At 53.4% G+C, this 20,839-nt stretch overlaps 3 protein-coding genes across 6 annotated transcripts; 1 reads left to right on the top strand and 2 right to left on the bottom strand.

Annotated features, from left to right (window-relative positions):
* Positions 1-19: 19 nt before the first annotated feature.
* On the bottom strand, positions 20-5,228 carry afg3l2 (AFG3-like AAA ATPase 2). Its single transcript, XM_044134859.1, has 17 exons — positions 5,024-5,228; positions 4,528-4,624; positions 4,278-4,355; positions 3,853-3,947; positions 3,626-3,778; positions 3,487-3,561; positions 3,283-3,407; positions 2,941-3,214; positions 2,703-2,840; positions 2,471-2,624; positions 2,295-2,402; positions 2,101-2,226; positions 1,891-2,001; positions 1,704-1,819; positions 1,439-1,639; positions 1,168-1,362; positions 20-1,043 (listed from the first exon to the last, which is right to left on the bottom strand). The coding sequence occupies exons 1-17, from the start codon at positions 5,108-5,110 to the stop codon at positions 798-800; spliced, it is 2,379 nt and encodes a 792-aa protein (XP_043990794.1). The 5' UTR covers positions 5,111-5,228; the 3' UTR covers positions 20-797.
* Positions 5,210-13,540, top strand: fastk (Fas-activated serine/threonine kinase). Of its 3 annotated transcripts, none has more exons than XM_044134858.1 (11): positions 5,210-5,328; positions 9,302-10,091; positions 10,160-10,478; positions 10,551-10,738; positions 10,816-10,964; positions 11,036-11,252; positions 11,410-11,569; positions 11,917-12,008; positions 12,132-12,711; positions 12,793-12,907; positions 13,098-13,540. In XM_044134858.1, the coding sequence occupies exons 2-11, from the start codon at positions 9,344-9,346 to the stop codon at positions 13,182-13,184; spliced, it is 2,655 nt and encodes an 884-aa protein (XP_043990793.1). In that variant the 5' UTR covers positions 5,210-5,328; positions 9,302-9,343; the 3' UTR covers positions 13,185-13,540. The 3 variants fall into 3 exon arrangements, with proteins under 3 accessions (XP_043990793.1, XP_043990791.1, XP_043990792.1); XM_044134856.1 differs by lacking the exon at positions 5,210-5,328 and adding an exon at positions 7,568-7,738; XM_044134857.1 differs by lacking the exon at positions 5,210-5,328 and adding an exon at positions 7,568-7,772.
* A 200-nt stretch (positions 13,541-13,740) lies between these two features.
* Positions 13,741-20,593, bottom strand: ubtfl (upstream binding transcription factor, like). Of its 2 annotated transcripts, none has more exons than XM_044134862.1 (20): positions 19,739-20,593; positions 18,693-18,768; positions 18,451-18,626; positions 18,288-18,371; positions 18,060-18,215; positions 17,907-17,971; positions 17,720-17,840; positions 17,547-17,657; positions 17,343-17,470; positions 16,348-16,489; positions 16,240-16,281; positions 15,814-15,927; positions 15,573-15,743; positions 15,382-15,492; positions 15,234-15,313; positions 14,923-15,112; positions 14,811-14,858; positions 14,591-14,731; positions 14,334-14,435; positions 13,741-14,104 (listed from the first exon to the last, which is right to left on the bottom strand). In XM_044134862.1, the coding sequence occupies exons 2-20, from the start codon at positions 18,745-18,747 to the stop codon at positions 14,033-14,035; spliced, it is 2,109 nt and encodes a 702-aa protein (XP_043990797.1). In that variant the 5' UTR covers positions 18,748-18,768; positions 19,739-20,593; the 3' UTR covers positions 13,741-14,032. The 2 variants fall into 2 exon arrangements, with proteins under 2 accessions (XP_043990797.1, XP_043990796.1); XM_044134861.1 differs by having other exon boundaries at positions 14,334-14,438; positions 19,739-20,591.
* Positions 20,594-20,839: the final 246 nt, after the last annotated feature.

The raw sequence follows: 20,839 nt of genomic DNA, 5'->3' as shown, positions 1-20,839 counted from the left end.
GAGCCATCAGAACCAGAACCAACATATACACTTTTATTATCACACATCAATTTACATGTTTACACTCAAAGCAGGCCAAGAACTCATCCTTTTAGAACCCAGACCTTTAGTTACGAGCTGGAACCACTCCAGGGCTTTATCAGAACCAAACCGTCCAGACGTCTGGTGTTACTACAGCTGTGACCCGGATCTGGCTGGATCAGAACAGAATCAACAGCAGGTTTACTTCCAGTTTCCAGTCAAAGGTTCTGCAGCAGGCTGTGGAACACCAGCAGGAGAACGTCCCTTGCAGAACCTTACAGAACTTCACAGAACCTTGGTCAGTAGCTTCTAGAAGTTTCCAGTTCCAAACCTGAACCGGGCCTCTGAACGCGGCTGTCTGGTTATAGTATGTTGGAGCAGAGAAGTGTCTACAGACTGCAGAACCTCGGTTCTGGAGGGCTCGAGTTGGAAACCCCGCTTTGGGACCAGATGCTGGGCCCAGTAGAACTCTGGACCAAAGACTTCCCCATCAGAACCGTGCCAGATGTTTTGGTGTAACATTTTCCTCACAGCTGGAGAATATCTGCTGAAGTTCTGAGGAAAGAACCGAGTCTGGGTTCTACACAGATAGACATGGAGAGGTTCTGTTTGGTTCTGATATGTTCTGGATGAGCAGAATGAACCTGGTTCTGGTTCATGTGAAGTTGAGTGGGTTCTGTGGAGCATCAGTAGAGTTCTGATGAAGAACAGCTCAGGTGGGAATGTTCAGAACCTGTGGAACGGATCAGAACCCAACAGAACAGTTTATGGAGGTTCTAGAAGGGCATGCCTCCAGAGATCTGGCGGGCCACCTGTTCCTCCGGGCTCTCCTGGTTCCGGTCCTGGTTCCGGTCCTGGTTCCAGTCCTTCAGGCCGTCGGGCAGCGCCGTGTCCTCGTCCTCACCGCCCGTCCCTTCCACCAGCTCCTCGTAAGTGGAGCGCTCCGCAAACGGCCGCCGACCCAGAAGCTCCTCCATGTCCTCTTTGGAGAGAACCTCCTGCTGCAGCAGCCGCTGCGCCACCTGCAGGATAGCACAGGAACCACATTCACAACCAGAACCGGGACCGGAACCATAGCCTCTCGCTCCACCGGGCCCAGAGGAACCAGAACCACGGGCGACAGACCCGGAGGGACTGTGGCGGTACCTTGTCCACCTCGGCCTTCTTGTCGGTCAGCAGCAGCTGGGTTCGGCGGTACGCCTCGCCGATCAGGGTCCGGACCTCGGAGTCGATGAGGCGGGCCGTGGCCTCGCTGTACGGCTTCTCCAGAACCATCTCACCTTGCCGCGGCAGGTCGAAGGACACCTGGCCCACCTTTGGGTTCATCCCAAACTGGACGATCTGTGGGAGGACAGCAGCGAGTCAGACGGACCGGACCCAGAGGAGTAAGGAGTGCCTGCCGGGTCGAGCGACTCACCTGAGCATAGGCGCTCTGTGTTACCTTCCTGAGGTCATCCTGGGCGCCAGTAGTGACCCGGTCGAAGAAAATCTCCTCTGCAACGCGGCCCCCCAGCGTCATGCACATGCGGTCCAGCAGCTGCTCCTTAGTGTACAGGTACTGCTCCCTGGGGAGGTACTGGGCATAGCCCAGGCCCCGTCCCCTGGGGATGATGGACACCTGCACAGGCAGCTCCACATTAGAACCTGGCCACGCCAACAGAACCAGACAGAACCAGACAGACCTTCAACAGCGGGTCAGCGTGCTCCAGGAACCAGCCGGCCACGGCGTGTCCCGCCTCATGGTACGCCACCGTCTTCTTCTCCTCTGGCTGCAGAACCTGAGTCTTCTTCTCCAGACCTCCAGGAGACAGGAAGGTTACAGAACCGGAACAAAAATCTGACGCTGGGCTGGTTCTGTTCTGGTCTCACCTCCGATCACTCTCTCGATGGCCTGCTCAAAGTGCTTCTGATTGATGGTATCGGACAGGTGGCGTGCGGCAATCAATGCCGCCTCGTTGCACACGTTGGCGATGTCGGCGCCTGCCAGGCAACAATCAGGGACAGACAATCCACACAAATCACCTGAGGCTCAGACACACCCGTCACTAGACTGCTCACTCCCATCAGGGGGCATACTACCTGAAAATCCAGGTGTAAGGGCGGCCATCTTCTTGGCCAGAGAATCTTTGTCCAGGTCTTTGCTGAGCTTCAGAGGACGCAGGTGGACCTTAAATATGGACGCCCGTCCTTTGATGTCAGGAGGACCTGAAAGGAAAGAGATCTTTGTTACCAGCTCACCTGGTTGATAATTAACCGCCCAGTTGCCCGCTCACCGATGTAGATCTGCCTGTCGAAGCGCCCGGGCCGCAGCAGGGCCGGGTCCAGGATATCGGGTCGGTTGGTTCCGGCCAGAACCACCACGTTGGTGGCAGTGTTGAAGCCTGGGGGACAGAGTGGACAGTGAGGCACGGCCCGGTGGCCCCTGTGGTTCTGCGGAAGCGGGACCCACCGTCCATCTCCACCAGTAGCTGGTTCAGCGTGTTCTCCTGCTCGCTCTGGCCTCCAAAGTTGCCGCGGCCGCGCTTCCGGCCCACGGCATCGATCTCATCGATGAAGAGGATGCAGGGCGCGTTCTTCCGGGCCATGACAAACAGATCCCGAACCTGCATGGAGTTTGAACCTCAGAGGAACCTCAGAGGTACCGGTACGCTCCACAACCCACTCCCCTGGCGGCACCTTACCCTGGCGGGGCCCACTCCCACAAACATCTCCAGGAACTCAGAGCCGTTCACTGTGATGAAGGGAACGTTGGCCTCGCCTGCTGTCGCCTTGGCCAGCAGTGTTTTTCCGGTTCCTGGGGGTCCGGTCAAAATGGCGCCCTGCCACACAACATAACCACTGATCCTGGGGAAACCTATCTGTGGCCCCGCCCTCCACCAGCCTAAAGGAACCCCAACCTCACCGTGATCCCGCCCTCACCTTGGGTATCTTGGCCCCCAGGTCCTGGTACTGTTTGGGGTTCTTCAGGAAGTTGACAAACTCCATGATCTCCAGCTTGGCCTCTTCGCATCCCGCCACGTCTTTGAACTTGACGTCGATCTCGTCCTTCAGGATCTTTGCGGTGGTCTCGCTAACGCTGAACAAACCCCCCATACCACGGCCCGGCCGGCCACCGCCCGCCGGCCCACGTCGCAGCATGAAGAGTAGAAAGCCAATGATGAGCGCTGTGGGCAGCATGCTGAGGAGGAACGACCTGTGGGGATAGACCACATGGTCAGGGTTGGGGTTGGGGTGAAGGTCAGGTCGAAGGTCGTGGCTCACCCGTCGCTCTCGGTGGAGTATACCACCGGCAGGCGGTTCTCGCTCTCAATGCCCAGCTCGCTCTGGGCCGTCTCCAAGTTTCTCTCAAAGGTGTCCACGCTGCCAATGTTGAACCAGACGTACTGCTGCAGGTGGAAACACAGGGGGAGGAGTCAGTGGCGGCGCTGCAGGTACCTGAGGCCCTACCTGGCCGATAGGACGCACCCCGTCCAGTGGGGTCTTCCCCGGAGAGAACGCCACCCTGACGTAGCGTTTGTTGACCACCTCCAGCCGCTCCACCTGGCGGGAAATCACCAGTTAGAGCTGCAGACTGAACCAGGGCGGACACAGGTGAGTTCCTCACCGCTCCTTTGGACAGGTAGTTGTTGACAAAGTCCTTCCAGGTGACCTCACGACCTCCGTCCCGCAGGAAGAAGTAGTAGGTGATGGCGGTCCAGAACGCCACGCCGGTCAGCAGGTACAAGCGGAACTCCTTATCATCCCAAGGAACGTCACCCTGGAGAGAGGAGCTGCTGAGACACCTGGACAGGTAACACCTGGGACCCGCCCTCCCCTGATCAGGTGGCTGACCTTCTGCAGGCGGCTGTACCAGTGGTTCTCCTCCTTGCGGCCGCCTCGTTTCCCTCCTCCAGGCTTCCCGGACGGTTTCTGGGCAGGTTTGGACTCTGAAACGGGTCAGAACCGTTAGAGGGCCGGGCTTTGAGCATGCTCGGTTTGTAGAGTCAGGATGAAGTCAGCACATCCATCATTGTGGAGGTTTTAGTTCTGATTCATGTAAAGTGGACTGGAACCAGTTAGAACCTGGGTCATTGGTTTACCTGTGGTAAGTCCCGCCCCTAAACCAAAACTCTCTTGGTTCTGAAGAAAGAGAACCGTTTTGGAGGTTCTGACCTGAAGGACCACCATCAGAGACCCGGTTCAACAAACAGAGCCCGGCCGGTTCTGTAGTTCTCTAACTTATTCACCTGTCTCCAGCTGCGCATGCTCAGACTCACCTGTGTCTTCTTTACCTTTAGCTTCGGGTTCAGAGGTTCTGGCCCGGTTCTGACTCTCTGGGAAATATTTCTCAAAACCTGTAAGGAGAACAGAAACAGTCACGTTTGTTTCCATGGTGACCACCTCCTCGTTCTCAAAGGGAACAGTTCATCTCAACGATTCAGTTCACCTGAGAGGCCAGGGAGCCATAGTTAGAACTCCAACCCTTTGCCCAGGCGCGGACAGAACCAGAACCGGGTCTCCACTCACCTTTGGGTGGTTTGGAGCTCAGGATCCTAGAGGCTCCCAACAGCTCGCTCAGCGGGACGAGTCCATTCCGCACCCGACCAGAACTGGCTGGAGACACCTGAGAGGGGGAGGAGGGTCCACAGGTTGGCTCGAACACCTTCATGGCCCAGTACCGTTCTGGACGCACAAGCTCTGGATTCATAGGTTGCGGACCCAATCATTTGGACCAACAGAACTGTTCTGGACAATGCTGTTTCGGACTAAAGCACATCTGTCCCTCAGAATTTACATCGCTCTATGATGAATACGTAATCAATATCGTCATCAGTAAACCAGGCTCTGACGCCACGCGTTTCGAGCGAAAACTTACGTCACACCTCTGTAACAGGTGAAAACGTCAGTCAATCCTCTCAGATGACCACATGTTTTTGAGTTCGGTGAAGGCTCTGAGCGGCTTCCCGAACCGAACCCAACCGGAGCGGGTCAAGGTGAGCCTGTCTTTCCGCCCCCCACCTACCGTTCTGGCGGAAGCTCCGCAGGGCCGAAGCAGCAGCCGGACCAGGCTCCTGCAGCCCGCAGGCAGCCGCAGGTACCGGTGGGCCATGACACTGAGGCTGGACGGGGTTCTAAACACGGAGTGGGTTCAAAACAAACGTTCCGTAATCATCCAGAGGCGCCGACATATTTCCTCCACGCCTTCTTCTTCGATTAGAATTTGGTAAAGATCACTGCGCCGCCTGCAGGCCCAAAAAGGAACAGTGGAGAAGAAGGAAAACCCTCTTCCTTCGCCCTGACTGCCCCTGACGCCGCCATGTTTGTCAGGTAAATCTGCCATATTCTGCATCGATTAAAATGTGTCTAAATGCGTCAGAGTCCAAGTTAAAAGCCACCAGACGGATGTCCTGTCTGGATCACAGACCACTGCATGGTGCCCTTCACCCCGCTGAGGAAACACTTCATCAGCTGTATGTCAGTGAACCAGGTTCCTCTGGAAAGTTCTCTCTTCTGTCTGCTTTGCTGTCTCCTAATGTTTTATTAAAGTTTTATTTTATTTATTGAAAAGTGTGCCAGGGATGTAGATTTCAAAAGTAAATACATTGGTATGAAAAACAAAACGAATAGAGAGCAGATATTACAGACATGACGAATTTAAAATATTCAGAGATCTACAACATTCATATGTTTTTACAACTTTTTTGTTCATACTCTTGGAAATAATGGATAAATAATGTTTGATTTTCTTAACCAAAACTGTAAAAAAAATGGGTGTATATTATCAAAATTTGCATTTGTGAATACTGAATTTGCCAAATATAGATTAGATTGATTGCCAGTCTTTTTTTCTCTTTTTTTATACTTTATTTTTGATGAAATTTTTATACATGGCAAAACAACCCCAACACAAAAACGGAGAATCACAAGTACAGTGAACAGCAATCGGAACAGAGAGGTCACAGAGGGGGTGGGGAGACAGCAATACGTCACAAAAAATTAAAATTGAAGCAGACAGATTTTGGGTGTACAGGTTACAGTGCTTGTAGAGTTCCATGAAGAGTCAAACAGGTGAGAGTTTCTTTGCAGAATTACCAAGTCCTGCCAAACCATACAGCACCCAGAATAATGAATTTAACAATATTCAATTTACTTTCGAATTCCTATATAAACCATTTCAACCAATATTTTTGGATTTTGTTTTCCTGGAGTCTTATAGAGAAGGTAAGCATTTCCATTTCAACAGTGGCTGACCCGTCAAGCAATGCCGGTGGGCTCCCGATTGCCAGTCTTTTGCCTGCATTTGTATTCTTACCATAAAACAAAAATATGCTCATACCTCAGGGAACATTTAGCATAAATCTAACAATTTATAAAGATATTACACTCTTCCTAAAATTTTCTTGTGATATGACAATTCCAGAATAAATGACTAATTGTTTCTATATGCTCTTTGCAGAACTTACAGTTGGGGTCTATTGTTTTAATATATTTCATCATGTATTGATTAGTAGGATAAATTTGATGTAACAGTTTAAAAGAGACATCTTTCATTTTGTTGTTTATGAAAAGTTTCAGATGATGAAACCTTTTTCCATAGTGAATCAGGGAACAGAAAACAGATGAAGGTACAGAAATAATATCTTGTTGAAACAGGACATGAATAGTTCTGTTATTTTTAAAAGTAGAAGAAAAACACACTTTACCAACGGTGGTGTCAGTTACATTCAACAAGGCCTGATATCCATCCATCCATCCATTTTCCATTCACCCCCATCCCTAATGGGGTCAGGAGGGTTGCTGGTTCCTCTCCAGCTATGTTCCGGGCGAGAGGCGGGGTCACCCTGGACAGGTCAGCCTGATATTCATCAACAAAATTATTTCTAAAGAGTTCACATATTTAATTAGTCAAACACAATACTATACTCTTTAGAAGTTACAGTCAGGTTATACTTGAGTTTGAACTCACTGTAACTGAGTGAACACCCATTTTTGTAATAGCTGACCCACCAGAAGGATTTTATTGTTGAACCGTTTAGGGTAAAATAAAGATTTATTTTTGTGAAGGATGTATTCATTATTCCAGATAAAGAATTTATGTGGAGAAAAATTATGTTTACATAAATAAGTGCCCATGAAAGAAGTGCTTGTTTGTGAAATGCAGAAAGTTTTACTGGTGTTTTCTCTACATTATAATTACAGAGGAGGAGGAACTTAAGACCCCTACACTGGAGAAAATGTAATTTGGGAAAGTATTCCAAATGGAGGATGGATTTTTTAGGCACGAGTTTAACCAATTTACTTTGAATATATTATTTAGAGTTGTGAAATCTAGAAAATTCAAACCTCCTTTTCATAAAAATTCATTACCACTGATTTTCTTAAGTAATGTATACGATTGAATAACATTTGGTCAATAGATTTTATAGTTTGGTTGTTTAAATGCAAGGAGAGTGCAGAAAAAGTGAACCGTCATATTCCCTCCTCTTCAGATAACAACACCCGTCCTCTAATACAAGTTTAATTTAACCGCGAAGCAAAGTAAATTCCCCTAGTTTCCCGCCGCAGGGTGGCGCTGTGGCCCCGTCTGTTGGTACGGACCAGGGACACCGTGATGGAGTCTGCGGACTGTGTAGAGGAATGAACGGGCTGATTGATCACTGTTTTCCCGCTGAACTTGGACCGTCAGCGGCTTTTTGTTGTTCACATAGCGGAGCGACCGGCGGTACTGAGCTATGAGGTAACGAATCCGCCACTGTCAGGTTCTTACCCAGGTAAAAATCTCAGAGAGCAGCCCGTTGATCCTATGACAGAGAGGGGGAAGGACAACTGTACCTCCCGGAGCTACCAACCAAAGCTACTGGAACCTAGAGGAAGCTTAGCTTAGCATGTAGCCTGATTAGCTTAGCGTGTATTCTGGGTTAGCGGCGTACAGCCGCTAGTAGCTGCAGAGTTTGTCTCTAATGAGACTCGGTCATATGTGACACTGTGGTCATATGTGACGGCTAAACGGAGCGTCTCGAGATGCTTGAACCCAAAGGACGTTGCTGTATTTGGCAGTACATCGTTAGCTCTCGGTTAGCTTATAGATAGAATTAGCTAATAGTTAGCTGGGGTGTTTAGTTCTGAGGAGATGAACAGTGTTTGGACCGGACGGTTGCTTTTAAAGTGGTTGATAGTTCTCCTCATATCAAATGGAGGATTATCAGTTAAAATATGTCCAGGAGAAGGTTGGAGTTACTGAAGAGGGCAGACATGTTGGAAGTGCAGCTGACAGCAGTTGGGACTCGGTCTAGTCGCCTTATTCTAGCTCAGAGGTCAGGTGAGGTGTCAGGTGGACTTGTTGGACCTGAATGATGTCATAATGAGGTTCAGGTTGACGGGTGAAGGTTCAGTTTCCTCTGATTATTGTAAAACCGTTACTAAACATTAAAGTCACAATAGCCTGTGGATCTCTGTGGGTTCTGATCCAACAAGGATCTGACCTCATTTATAACCCGGTCCAACCCTTTTTTGGTCCCCAATAAGATTTTTATCTGGGGCTCCCAATACCAATATGTCAACATCAGATAATTCCTCATCCCTAAGCTAGTCAGTTTGTATAACAAATCTACAATAAATTTTTTTGTAACTAGCTTACCTGTTATTATTGCTATGTAACAAACTAAAAAATTGATTTGGATTTTAAAATGGAGAGATACTAAATTGTGCAATATTATTTTATCTGTGTGAAAATAACATCAGCTAAAAAACAATAAATTTACAGATTAACCATTAGTGTAACAGTTATAAAAACAATATGAAAATTGCTTTTATGTTTTAATAGCATAATAATAGGAGCTTCTGAAGCTGCTACCCCTGCAACCCAACCCTGGATAAAGTGGAAGAAAATGGATGGATAGCATTTAGTTTATTTTATTCAATGTTGTTTTTTCTATCATTCTCGCTTGGTGCTCTTGGGAGCCCAATGGTGTGGGGGCCCTCAGAGGGTCAAAGGTGTGTGACCTCACCTGGACCTGGAGTGACCCCCTGTTTTCTGCTGTACATTTAGAGCTCTGAGACCTTTTCAAATCATGTATGAGGAAATTAGTTGGCATGTTACCAAGATGTCCTGTTAACCAGCATCAGTACCGACTAGAACCAGCCCAAGTCCAGTTAACAAAGCTGAGGTCCAACTAATTGGGCCAGCATAGAAGTGACAATTCGTCTGTGGACTGGTCCGGTTCTGGTCCTCTGGGACAGTGAATGGGAGCAGAACCTACTGGGTTGTGTGTAACGATGTGAATATTATGGGATGTTGCAGGAGAGCTGAGCCGGAGCCTCCAGGTGGTCTGGCTGCTAGACTATGCTGTGTTGGTCCACTGGGTGGCGCTTCCTGAGTCGAGCTCACCTCCTCCCTCCTCGACACGCCGCTCAGTCAGTCGCCATGTACGCCACCCGCCTCTACAGCACTGCGGGGGGAGGAGGGGGAGGCGGAGGCGGGCTTAAACAAGGCAGGAGGGCAGGGCTGGCGGTGCTGGAGGGTCCTCAACCTCACCTCCCCCACCATCTTCACCCGCCGCCTCCCCCGACTTACCCTCTTTACCAGGGCCGTCCAGATGCCCACCGAGGACCTCACTTCCACCATCACTACCACCCCCACCACCTGGCTCCACCTCCTCTGCCTCCACATTACCAGCACCATGTGCCGATCCACTCCTACGGGGGAGGAACAACGTCCGGCGGTGGCAGCAAGAAGAAGACGTGGAACTTCATCCACGAGAAGATGAGCTATGACACGTTTTTCACCATGAAGCGTCTAATTGAACGCTCGCGGCAACCCGACGAGGTTCTGCGCTGGGTCACACAGAACCCCGCCAAGATCTCCCACAACCACTACCCCGTCGCCCTGCAGAAGATCGGCCAGCTGCTGCAGGCCACGCCATTGTCGCGGGTCGCCGGGGATGGCGTGGATAGCGAAGCGTCAGAGGCAGACAGGCGGCAGATCCTGGACCAGCCGGATTTCCAGACCCTCTGCAACGCCATCGTCAACGACTGCGCCAAGTTTGACAACTTCAGCATTGTCAACTGCCTGTACGCTGTCGCCTCGCTCGGTAAGGCCTTCACACAGCTCACAGGCTCCGCCCCCTGACTCTGACCTCATGAACTGTTGTGCCTCCAGGACTGCCTAGTGACTCCAAAGTGGTGGTGGTCCTGGAAGCGGAATCCCAGTCCAGACTGAACCAGTTTAACCAGAAGGACGTGTCCATGGTGTTCAGCTCCAGCATGCGGCTGCACCCGGGCAGCCAGCACCCGCTGACCGAGGCCTGCCTCGCCGGCCTGGAGAAGAACCTGGAGCGAGAGCGCCACCCGCAAACGCTGTTCCTGCTGCTCTCTTACTACCGACTCAAGTGGCGCTCGCTGCAGACACCAGATCCGGCTGCAGGGGATGCCGCCGCTATCAACACGCCTCCGAACCCAGAGCAGCTAGTCACCAACAGGTGAGTCAGGTCTGCAGCTGATCCTGGTTAGTGGACCTCTGAGGACTCTTAACGGCTGATTTGTGTCCTCAGGAAGATCCTGCGACTTGTCAAGCACACTCTGGCCAGCGTCAGCGGCGTCCGCGACCAGGAGATGGCGCTGTTGGATGAGATGCTGGCGGCCTGTGCTCGAGAGGCCAGTAACAAGAGTCTGGAGCTGATCTTTAGCTCTCACCTGTTCTACCAGAACCGACAGGAGAAGTTCATCAACAGCCTGGCAGGTCGGCTCCCTGAGAACGTCCACCTGTCCCTGTGTCCACCTGTCCTGATCTAACCTTGCTGTGACCGTCTCCTGCAGAGGAGCTACCCAAGAAGGTGGACAGCATCACACCATACACCATGGCCCTAATTGCCAAGTACATCGCCCGCCATCGGCTCAGGGAGACTCGGCTTCTCGACACCATTGCCGACTTTCTGATCAGGAAGGCCGAGTATCTGGATAGTAAGGTGAGGATGCTTGTGCCTCGCTGTTGGGTTGGGAAATGCGGGCGTGCTCTGACCAACGTCTGTCTCGTCAGGTAATCCAGAAGCTAGTGTTCCCATTCAGCAGGATGAGTTATCGTCCGTCAGCCGAGCAGCAGTTCTTCTCCCGGCTGGAGGAGGCGGTGGAGCTCAAGGCGCTAAGCTCGCCGCTTGCCACTGTCAACATCCTCATGTCCCTGTTCCAGCTTGGCCACTTCCCTGGAACCGTGCTGCACCGAGTCTTTTCCTCTGCCTTCATCAGCAATGTCACAAGTGAGCAAACAGTCAAACCCTTGATACTGAGTCTTAATGGTACTAGAGAGACAGTCCGTTAAATTGTAGTGGAGCCAGACGGTCTGAACTGGTAGATCCCTGTGGTAGAATGGTGGCGTGATGCTGTCCCAGTATAACTAGTATCTTCTGCCCTCAGATAGTCCATATGCGCTGATTGTCAGAAGGTACCTGTCTCTCCTGGATGCGGCGGTAGAGTTGGAGTACCGTGACTATGTCGGCCCTCGCCTGCAGGACGCACACAAGGTGCTGATGTTTGACCACGCCCTCACAGCGGACGAGGTCAACCGGAAGTACAGGTGAGACCTGTGCACACCTGGATCAGGACCAGGCCTTTTCAGAGGGTCCGTTACCAAGACCTTGGTCAGCAAGCAAGGTGGTCCAATCAGAGCTGAGCTTTTAGGGCGCTTGGCTGGATCAAGGGGGCAGGGCTTTTAAATGCGAGTCACAGGTTTCCTCCACAAACAGAAACAGGCCGGTTCTGCTTTTGGGCCCAGTTTGGGTTGGTCCAACAGAGTTGAACAAACATCGGAGGTTCTGAGGGTTCCTGAGCTGGCACTAACAAGCTTTTGAATCTGTTGGAGATGTGTCGGCAGAAGAACTGGCTGGTTCTTTTGGGTCTGACTGGTTCTGTCGGTTCTTCCAGCTATAAAGGTCTGGTGGCTGAAGCTCTGCGCCAACTGCTGGGAGAACATAGCTACAAACAGGACGAGGTGCTGCCCCCTGGATACTACACAGGTACTACACCCAGAACCACATGGCCATGCAGTACTACACCAGAACTAATTAGATACTACAGCGCCCCCACAGGGACACCCTGGTACTGCGCAGTATTACTGCATGTCCTTGTTTTTCCTACAGACTTTGTGCTGTGGTTGGATGGTTCTGGTCGGGTTCTGCCCATCCGGTCTGGACCCTGTGTCCATCCCCCCTGCATCACCGTAACGACCAAGTCAGCTGCAGGGGCCGTTGCCGCCATGACCGCAGAGCTACAGTGCTTCTCTCCGTTTGTGGCACTGGAGGACGGCGGCGACCCCTCCAGTCCGGCGGCCAATGGAGTGGGCGGGGCCACAGAGGACAGGGCCTTCAGGCCACGTCCCCCAGACGGCCCACAGGCCGTCACCGACGCCGGGCCCCTGGACTACGGCCCATACTACGCTCCTGCGGCGCAGTTCTACCCGGGTCTGGCTAAGGAGCCGTCGGTGGAGAGCCAGGACAGCTCCACCCTCAGCAGCCCGCCGTCAGACAGCGCTGCCCCGCCCCCCGCCGCCCCGAGGGGCCCCGACTCCCTCTTTCAGTTCTCCATCGGGAAGATTCTGGAGGACGAGGGGGCCGCGGCCACCTCGGAGGTCCAGGGCGTGCAGATGGCCGGGTTCTATTCGGAGGGGGCCACCGCCACCAGGGATGGCCCGGATGGCCCAGAGCAACGGCACATCCGCAGGTTAGTCCCTGTTCAGTAAATCGGTTCTGGACTGCAGCAGAACCGGGCCACAGCCTGTGAACACGACCCTTCTCTGTGCAGAGTCATCCTGTCTGTGAATGACAAGTGGCACTACTGCCACAACTCTGAGGTTCTGGTCGGGTCCCGTGCCATGAGGGACCGCCACCTGCGACTGCTGGGCTACATCATCCTGCAGGTCAGTCCAACCGTCCACAACAGAACCAGACTGATCAGAAGAGTCCAGGTCCGCCGTCCTGCAGGCGTTTCCCCTGAAAGGTTCTGCAGAACACATTGGGTCAGTCGCCTTCAGGACGACGGACCGAGACCAGGAGCGCCCCCAGTCAGCAGGTCATGTGACCCACCTCTGGTCTCTTGTCCCCTCTCAGCTTCCGTACCACGAGCTGGAGAAGCTCAACGGCATCGAGGAGGTGAAGCAGTACCTGCACCAGAAGCTGCTGGACGTCCCGCTATGACTGCGTCTGTGTGTGTGTGTGTGTGTGAAAGGGGGCGGGGCCAGAGCTTACCTGTCACTCTGACCGGAGGGGGAAGGGTATCCCTGATTGGTTAATAACTCCCATCAGGCCGTGGGGCAGCCTGCAGGTGCGCTGGTGGTGTGAATGGTGTATTTTGTGGGCGGGGTTCTGTTTTCTAGAGTAATGTAACCATGGTAACCGTGATGCATGAGGGAGTTTTTAAAGCATGTGCCAAAGGTTGGAGGGAAGGTGTGGTTCTTAGGGTCAAAGGTCAGATTATTTATTTGTGTATCAGGAGAAGGACAGAAGTTTGTTTATATTCTATCAGCTGAAATGTGTATAAAAGCTGAACAGAACCGAGTCTGGGTCTTTATTTCTACCCTGCTCATGTAATCCAACCAGTGGACCAGAACCTGGAGCCATTTCCACGGAGCGGTCCAGGTCGGGTACGGTGGGTTCTGCAGTCAGTTCCCATTGTGAAAGCGGTCCATAGAACCTCGTACCAGATCAACCAGAACCGGATGGACTCGTTCGGTTGCAGTGATGAAACCAGACGGTTTGGAAAAAGTGCATTTATTGAGTTTCTCTCGGCCTCCGGCTGATTGGAGGTCCAACACTGACTCCGCCCCCTGCATGTACAAACCCCGCCCACACAAAAGAACAAACAGGAAGCTGTCATCCTGAAATGTCTGTCGGAAAGAAACCAAGTAAATAGAAACTGAAACGCTTGTAACAGGCTCCGCCCACTTCCCACTGCGCTGCTTCGCATTGGTCTGCCTGGATGACTGGCAGAGGAGGAGGCGTGGCCTGCACTGCCTGTCCTCTTCCTCTTCAATGAGTGGGCAGGACTAATCTGAGTCCAACTCACTGGATTCCTCTGAGGAAGATTGGTCGTCATCCTCCTCTTCATCGTCATCGTTCTGAGGATACAAACAGAAGTGGTAAACAGATGGCCTGGCTCAGTGCCTCCTGCTGGCCGTCAGAGCAAAGAGGAGGGACAGCGTCCTGCCTCAAGGGGCGGAGCTACAGCTGACAACTGTCCAGCTCTTAAACTAGGACAATGCTAGCATCAATGTAAACCTGCTGGGTTAGCTTCACAGCTAGTTCCATAACCAAAGCAGCCTGAAACTACAGCCGACCCCCCCTTACCTCATCTTCATCCTCGCTGTCTGAACTTCCTGATGTCTCATCGTCTTCATCAGAGTCTGAGGAACCACTTTTCTCCTCCTCCTCCTCGGAGTCAGACATGTCCTGCTGAGAGTCCCACAAACACAGCGGTTCAGAGCCTGGCAGACCGCACCGAGGGCCCAGAGCCTGGCAGACCGCACCGAGGGCCCAGAGCCTGGCAGACCGCACCGAGGGCCCAGAGTTACTGATGGTTTCCAGCCTTCGGGGCGTGATCCTACCTTGGCGCGATATGCCATGGGCCTCTTCCCCACGGTGACCCCTGGGGTCACGGCCCTGGCTCCGCTCACCTTCCCCTTCGCCGTCACCCGGACCTTGGCCACGGGACTGGTGGTGGCTTTGGAGGAGCTGCTGCGACGTTTCTGCCAATCAGAGATAGGCTGAGGGTCAGGTGACCTGCAGGGCGGAAGGGGAGGAGGGGGCGGGGTGCGGCAGACTCACCGAGGAGGAGAACTCCTTGTAGACGGCGCGGTCCTGCGGGGACAGCGACTGCGGAGGACAGGAGAAGTGAGCGGGGGCGGTGGGCTACCTGAGGGCTGGGGGCGGGGCTTACCTTGACCCAGGACTCCAGGTGGGCCTTGTACTCCACCTGCTGCTCCTCCACCTGCTTCTTGTACTTGTCCTTCTGCGCCTGGCTGAGCTTCTGCCAGCGCTTGCCGATCTCCACCATGCGCTCCTTCAGGCTGAAGTGGTTCAGCTCTCCGTTCGTCAGCAGCTCCTGGGAGAACATCTGGTAGCCGCTCCTGGGGTCAGAGGTCGCACTCAGCGGGGACTGGACGGTGACTGGAACCGGGCCGGTTACCTGCCAGCTCTAGTACCGGTTCCGGATAAGAACCAGAACCTGCGACGGCGGTCCAAACTCACACTGGAGGCTTCTTCGGCTCCCCATCAAACTTGGGCTTCCTCTGGCCAACAGTGGGCGCTCTCATCTCCAACAGCTCCCTCTAGAGGACAGCAGCAGTTAGCGCACACAGCATCCAATCAGGACGCAGGGGTCAGGAGGGTACAGAACCTCGTAACGTTTCTGGTCCTCTGCTGCTTTCTTGATCCAGGGAATTTTCTCCTTTTTCTCCATGGAGCGCCAAGCCGCCTCCATCGCCGCCTGCGCCTTCCTGCGGTCGCTCTGCAGGGGTCAGAGGTCAGCCCAGAGGTCAGGTAATCTCCCATCATGCTGAGCTGCTGCCCCCTCCCACCCCCACACACCCGGTACTTGGCCAGGTAATCTCCTGTCACGCTATGCTGCCACGTCTCCTCGGCGGTTTTTGGCGTCTCTGGAAGCTTCGTTGCCTTCCTGGTGTCCCTCCGCTCTCTGGGCGCTGTGGCTCCACCTCCAGCTGCTGGCCACGCCTCTGGCTCCGCCTCCCGGACGCGCTCCTGAAGCAAGACAGAAGGTGTGGTCAGCCAGGGCCTCTAGTTCTGGTTGTGGTTGTGGTTCTGGCGGCACCTTGACCGATGGAGACTTGGCTCTGAGAGGGCTGGGAGCCACGCCCACATTCAACCTGGCTCCGCCCATTTTCTCCTCCGTCAGGACTCGGTCCCGCTCCTCGTCAGGAAGGCTCTGCAACACAGCGACACGTTACGGTCGACCACCTAGTTGGCTGCCGGCCTGGACTGACCTCCGACCTCTCTATGTGAATGCTACCTGCACATATCTGACCTCTGACCTAAAATTTATCTCATTTGTTCCTATTGTCATGGCAACCCAATGCTAGATGTAGTGATGACTTCATGACCTTTAGCCTTTCCACTAGCATCAGTGACCAACTAGCTACTACTGTTGCCATGACGATCCATCTGCAGCCTGGTTCTGGTCCGACGTGACCCGCTCACAGAGACCAGAACCAGGCTTGGTCAGGGGGCGGAGCCTCACCTCCAGGAAGCGCTGCAGGTCCACGTCATACTGCTTCTTTTTCTGCAGACAGGAAGTGGTGTTAGAGTCAGAGGAAGACGGGTCGGTACCGGTCGGGTCGGGACCGACCTGCTCGCAGCGCTTCTGGAACATGTCCTTCTCCTTCTGGGTCAGCATCTTCCACTGCTTGCTGCACAGCACCATGCGCTCGGTGCTCGGCACGTCCTTCATGTTGACCATCAGCTCGGCGCAGTACAGGGAGTAGCCGTTCCTGCAGGGGTCAGGGGTCGTTGGGGGTTAGGTGACCCAAATGTTGGACTGCATCACAGTTGCCATCAATGATTAGTTGATCCAGGACTAGTTGAACACGTTGCCTAAATATGTTGTAATTTTCCTACTAACTAACTGGCCATCCTTTTCTGGCCACTGTCGCTACAAACATGCTCACTAAGAGCGATGCTGTGGGCCAGCGACTGGATGCCCTGCTGGTTCATGAACTGTTTGAACTGGGACCAGTTGACTGAACATTAGTAGCAGGGTGCTGGGAGCCACTGGGCTGAACCGGCAGCGATTGAGCTGACCTGGAAAATGTCACTGGGACCAGTTCCACCACCACAACCTCCAGCGTTTCCAGATTTCCTCTTTATCAGTGCTTCATCTCTGTTTCTCTGACAAATCCAGCCTAAGTTAGTCTTGCGTAGAGTAGAGCAGCTTACCCTGGGTTAACTTAACCCAGCTTACTCTAGCAGAGAGTAGTCTGGACTAGCTTAAAGTAGCCTACCGTAGCTACTTAAAGCTAGGCCAGACTACTAGCTTAATGTGAACTAGCATAGCATAGAGTAGCCTAGCATAGCATAGCATAGAGTAGCCTAGCATAGCATAGAGTAGCCTAGCATAGCATAGCATAGAGTAGCCTAGACTACCCTACCCAGCTCTCTGATTGCAGGACGTGTCCATGATCAGTTGGATTTCAGCCAATCTGGGCCTTAACATTCAGGCTGCAAACTGGGCGCACTGGGTTGACACAGCGCTACAGACGGTGAAAGAATTTACAACCCTACTGGTATAGTGTACAAGTAGGGTAGTGGTCCTACAGGTTATACTGGTAGTACTGGTGGACTCACGGCGGCGGCTTGGTGGGCCGTCCATCGAACTTGTCCTTCAGCTGTCTCTCAGCCTTGGTGAGGACAGAGCGGACGTGTTCCTCTGAGTTGGAGTCTGGGTGGGCCTCGTGGTACGCCCTCATGCTGTCCTGCAACACAGAGTCTGGCAGGTCAGAACCAAGGCGGTGGGTCGGGCCAGAACCAGAACCAAAGTCAGAACCTCACCTCATAGTCCTTCTGCAGCTCCAGCGCCTTGCTGATCCACTTCAGTCTGCGCTTGTCAGACAGCTGGGACCACTGCCTCCTCAGCGCCTCCTTCAGCTCCTTCTGACTCACCTGAGGACACAAGGTACCGGTCAGTGGACGACAACGGGCCAGCAGTAGAACCAGGCCAGTACCTCTGGGTGCAGCTTCAGGTAGGCCTTCTTCTCGTGGTTGTACCACAGCTGCTGGGGCGTCTTGGGTTTCTCCGGCAGGTCCGACTTCTTCCGCTCCTCCATCAGGTCCGGATGCTCCTCCCTGCGAGACACCGTGCATCAGGACAGGACTGGAACCACTGGACCAGAACCACTGGACGGAACTCACCTGAACCGGGCCATGTTCTTCTCAAACTCCTCCTTCTCCCGCTGGAACTCTGTGATGTACTTTTGCTGAAACAAAGCAGAGACATGGGGACCATGTGAGCTGGTTCCGGTTCTAGTTCTGGTTCCGCTTCTGGTTCCTGGTTCCGGTCTTGACCTTCTTCTTGTCTGGCAGCTCCTTGTACTTCTTGGACAGGATCTTGGTGAGGTCCAGGTTGCTCATCTCCGGATGGATCTTGGCGTATTTGGCCCGTTTCTCCATGAAGAAGCGGAAGTAGGGAGTCAGTGGCTTCTTGGGGAAGTCTGGGTGGGTCTGGACAGAGACACCGGGTCAGAACTGGTCCGATTCTGCCACTGAGCCCGGTTCTGAACCCGTACCACTCACCTTCAGCTTCTTGCCCTTGTACGGGTTCTTGACAAACTCAATGGCGTCCACGATGAGCTCCGTCATGGTCCGGTACTTCCGGACCTGAAAACAGTACCGGAATGAAAAGTGAGGATCCGGAACCCGACCCTAACCCACCGGGGCCAATGGTGGCGGGCCGTACCTCGGAGGAGACCTTCTGCCACTTCTGGCGGCACATGTCCCCGGTGAAGCGGCCGAAGCCGATTTTGTCCCAGTCGAAGTGCGACTCGGTGGTTTTGTACTTCATGGCGTCTCCGTCGGGCAGCAGAACGCGGATCCGCTCCAGCAGCGTCAGGCAGTCCTCCTGGCTCCACGCGTCTGCGGACGGACAGCCGTCAGCGCCACGATGCTGCCACCGCCGGGCCGGGGCCGACACACACCTACCTGCTTCAGCCTTGATCCTCTGAGCCGCAGAGATGCTGCTGCTGCTGCCGTTCATCCTGACGGAGGCTCCGCAACTCTGCAACAACACACACGCACACCTGTCCTTAATCTGAGACACACACACACACACACACACACACACACAACTGCCCTAAAACTGATAAACACACACATGTCCTTCAGGATGTTTTTCTGCCAGAATCATAATTTCAATTTTGTTTTAGTTTGGCAAATAAAATCTTTCAGAAAAAATAACTGACACTTTTAGATGAGCAGAGTTTCACCAAAGAACCGTCCAGAACCTCCCTTTGGGTCGGGTCAGGACTCCTGGAGGAGGTGGTGCTGCCTCCTCCCCGGCTGGCCGACAGGGGGCAGGACCGAGCGGCAGCGGTCTGGCTGATGCAGCAGCAGCTGGACGCTCCACTCCGTATCCTTCTGAACCGGACCGGCTCTGGTTCTGTTTGGGAGAAACCATGTGGGGTTTTCTGTTGAACCGGGACCTGCTGTACTAACGGATCCGGGTCTCCATCGAGCTCTGGGGGCCAACAGGGGCCGTCCTAAAGGAGCCTGCCCGGGGCCCCGCGGACTGAGCGGGCCGCCTGGATGCAGCTGCCCCGGTAATGGCGTCCCTCCTCCGGCAGGAGTCAGCACGTAGCTTTCGCTGGAAGGCGCACGGGAGTCTGTCTAAATTAGGAGTAAAAGCGGCCGAACTGCGGAGATTAAACCGTTTCTGTGGTTTAATCTCCGCAAAACCTCTGGTCCCGACATGTGCAGCCGATAATCCTGTTGCAGCACTAAACCGCAGAAACGGTCTGAAATGACCTGGAATGCTGTTGAAAGGTTCTGGAAACACACCAACTGCGGTTCCCCCGAACGAACCGACCCGATTACTGGAACTAGGAGCTGCTTTCGGGTCGCAGCGGGAAGGATTGAAGTCGGTCCCCCAGAAAGCCTCACTGCGAAGCCGCCATGAATGTTCCGGGGACTCGGGGACAACCGAGCAGAAAAACCGATAAATCTGTTTAAAATACCAAACCTGCGCTTACCTGATGGTTCTGTTGGATTCCCGGATGGTTCCTGAACAGAACCGTGCCGGTTCGGCTGGTTCTGAGCCTTTCTTAAATTCTGTTTTTCGCCTGTAAACCCCGGGGAGTCAGTTCGAAACGAATCCGACAAAAGGAGCGTCTAGCTCGGTATGAAACTCCGCCCCGCGCCGCAGGGGGAGGACCTCCGGGGGAAAACATGAGACAAAGGCGGAGGATGAAACCAGAGCCGCGGACAGAGCAGCAGCCAGCCCCGCTGCTGGAATAACACCGCTTTAAACTCTCTCTGGTTCGGTTCTGGTCCCAGTCCAGATTATGTGCCAAGAAGCGCACAGACCACGGGGGCCCGCGGACCGGACGGGGACAAGCCGACGGATCCGGTGAACAGAGCCTCTTCTGCGGCTCGGGTCGGAGAGGATCCCCGACCCAGAGGCAGAGAGGACCGGCGCGCTGCCGGAAGCTGGCCGCCGAGAGGACACCAGGCCGGGTCCACACTGCTCAGAACCTCCTGGTGGTTCTGGACCCAGTCGTCCACCAGGAACCAGGACCAGGTTCTGGTACCATGGCGGGTCCACATGGTGAACCTGTGGTTCTAACACTTTCTGCTCCTGAACAGGAGGAATAGAACTGAAACTTTAGAGTCCTAACTGGGTCACCGAGTGATAGTGATGATGATGATAATCATCATCACCATCATCTCCATCCAGACATCTTCAGCAGCTCTTGCTACCCATAATGCACCGAGGTGAACAAACTGTTGATCACGCATGCGCAGTTGCAGCATGACCAGTTTGTTATTTGGTCCCCAATCACTGAACCCATTAATAAACCCGAACTTCTGCTGATCTCTGTGTTTATTTCTACCTGTGATGAACTCTGACCTGGTGAGGAACCTGCGAGCTAATGGCTCTGGCTCGCTGCTGCCCCCTGCTGCTCCGGCTGATTACATTATATTAAAGCTTTTTCTTTATTAATGACGAACAGTATACAATGACTTGTTGAGGTACAAAGAACATAACAGTAATGATGATAAAAATAGAGAAGGATTTAAAACAAAAGAAAACCAGAGCTCATTCTTGTCAGAATGAGTCAGTCAGAACCGCT

This window comes from Gambusia affinis, linkage group LG12 (assembly GCF_019740435.1).
Source record: "Gambusia affinis linkage group LG12, SWU_Gaff_1.0, whole genome shotgun sequence".
Taxonomy (NCBI): Eukaryota; Metazoa; Chordata; class Actinopteri; order Cyprinodontiformes; family Poeciliidae; genus Gambusia; species Gambusia affinis.
Note: the sequence above shows the minus strand (reverse complement) of the source record. Positions and strands in the feature narration are given on the sequence as shown.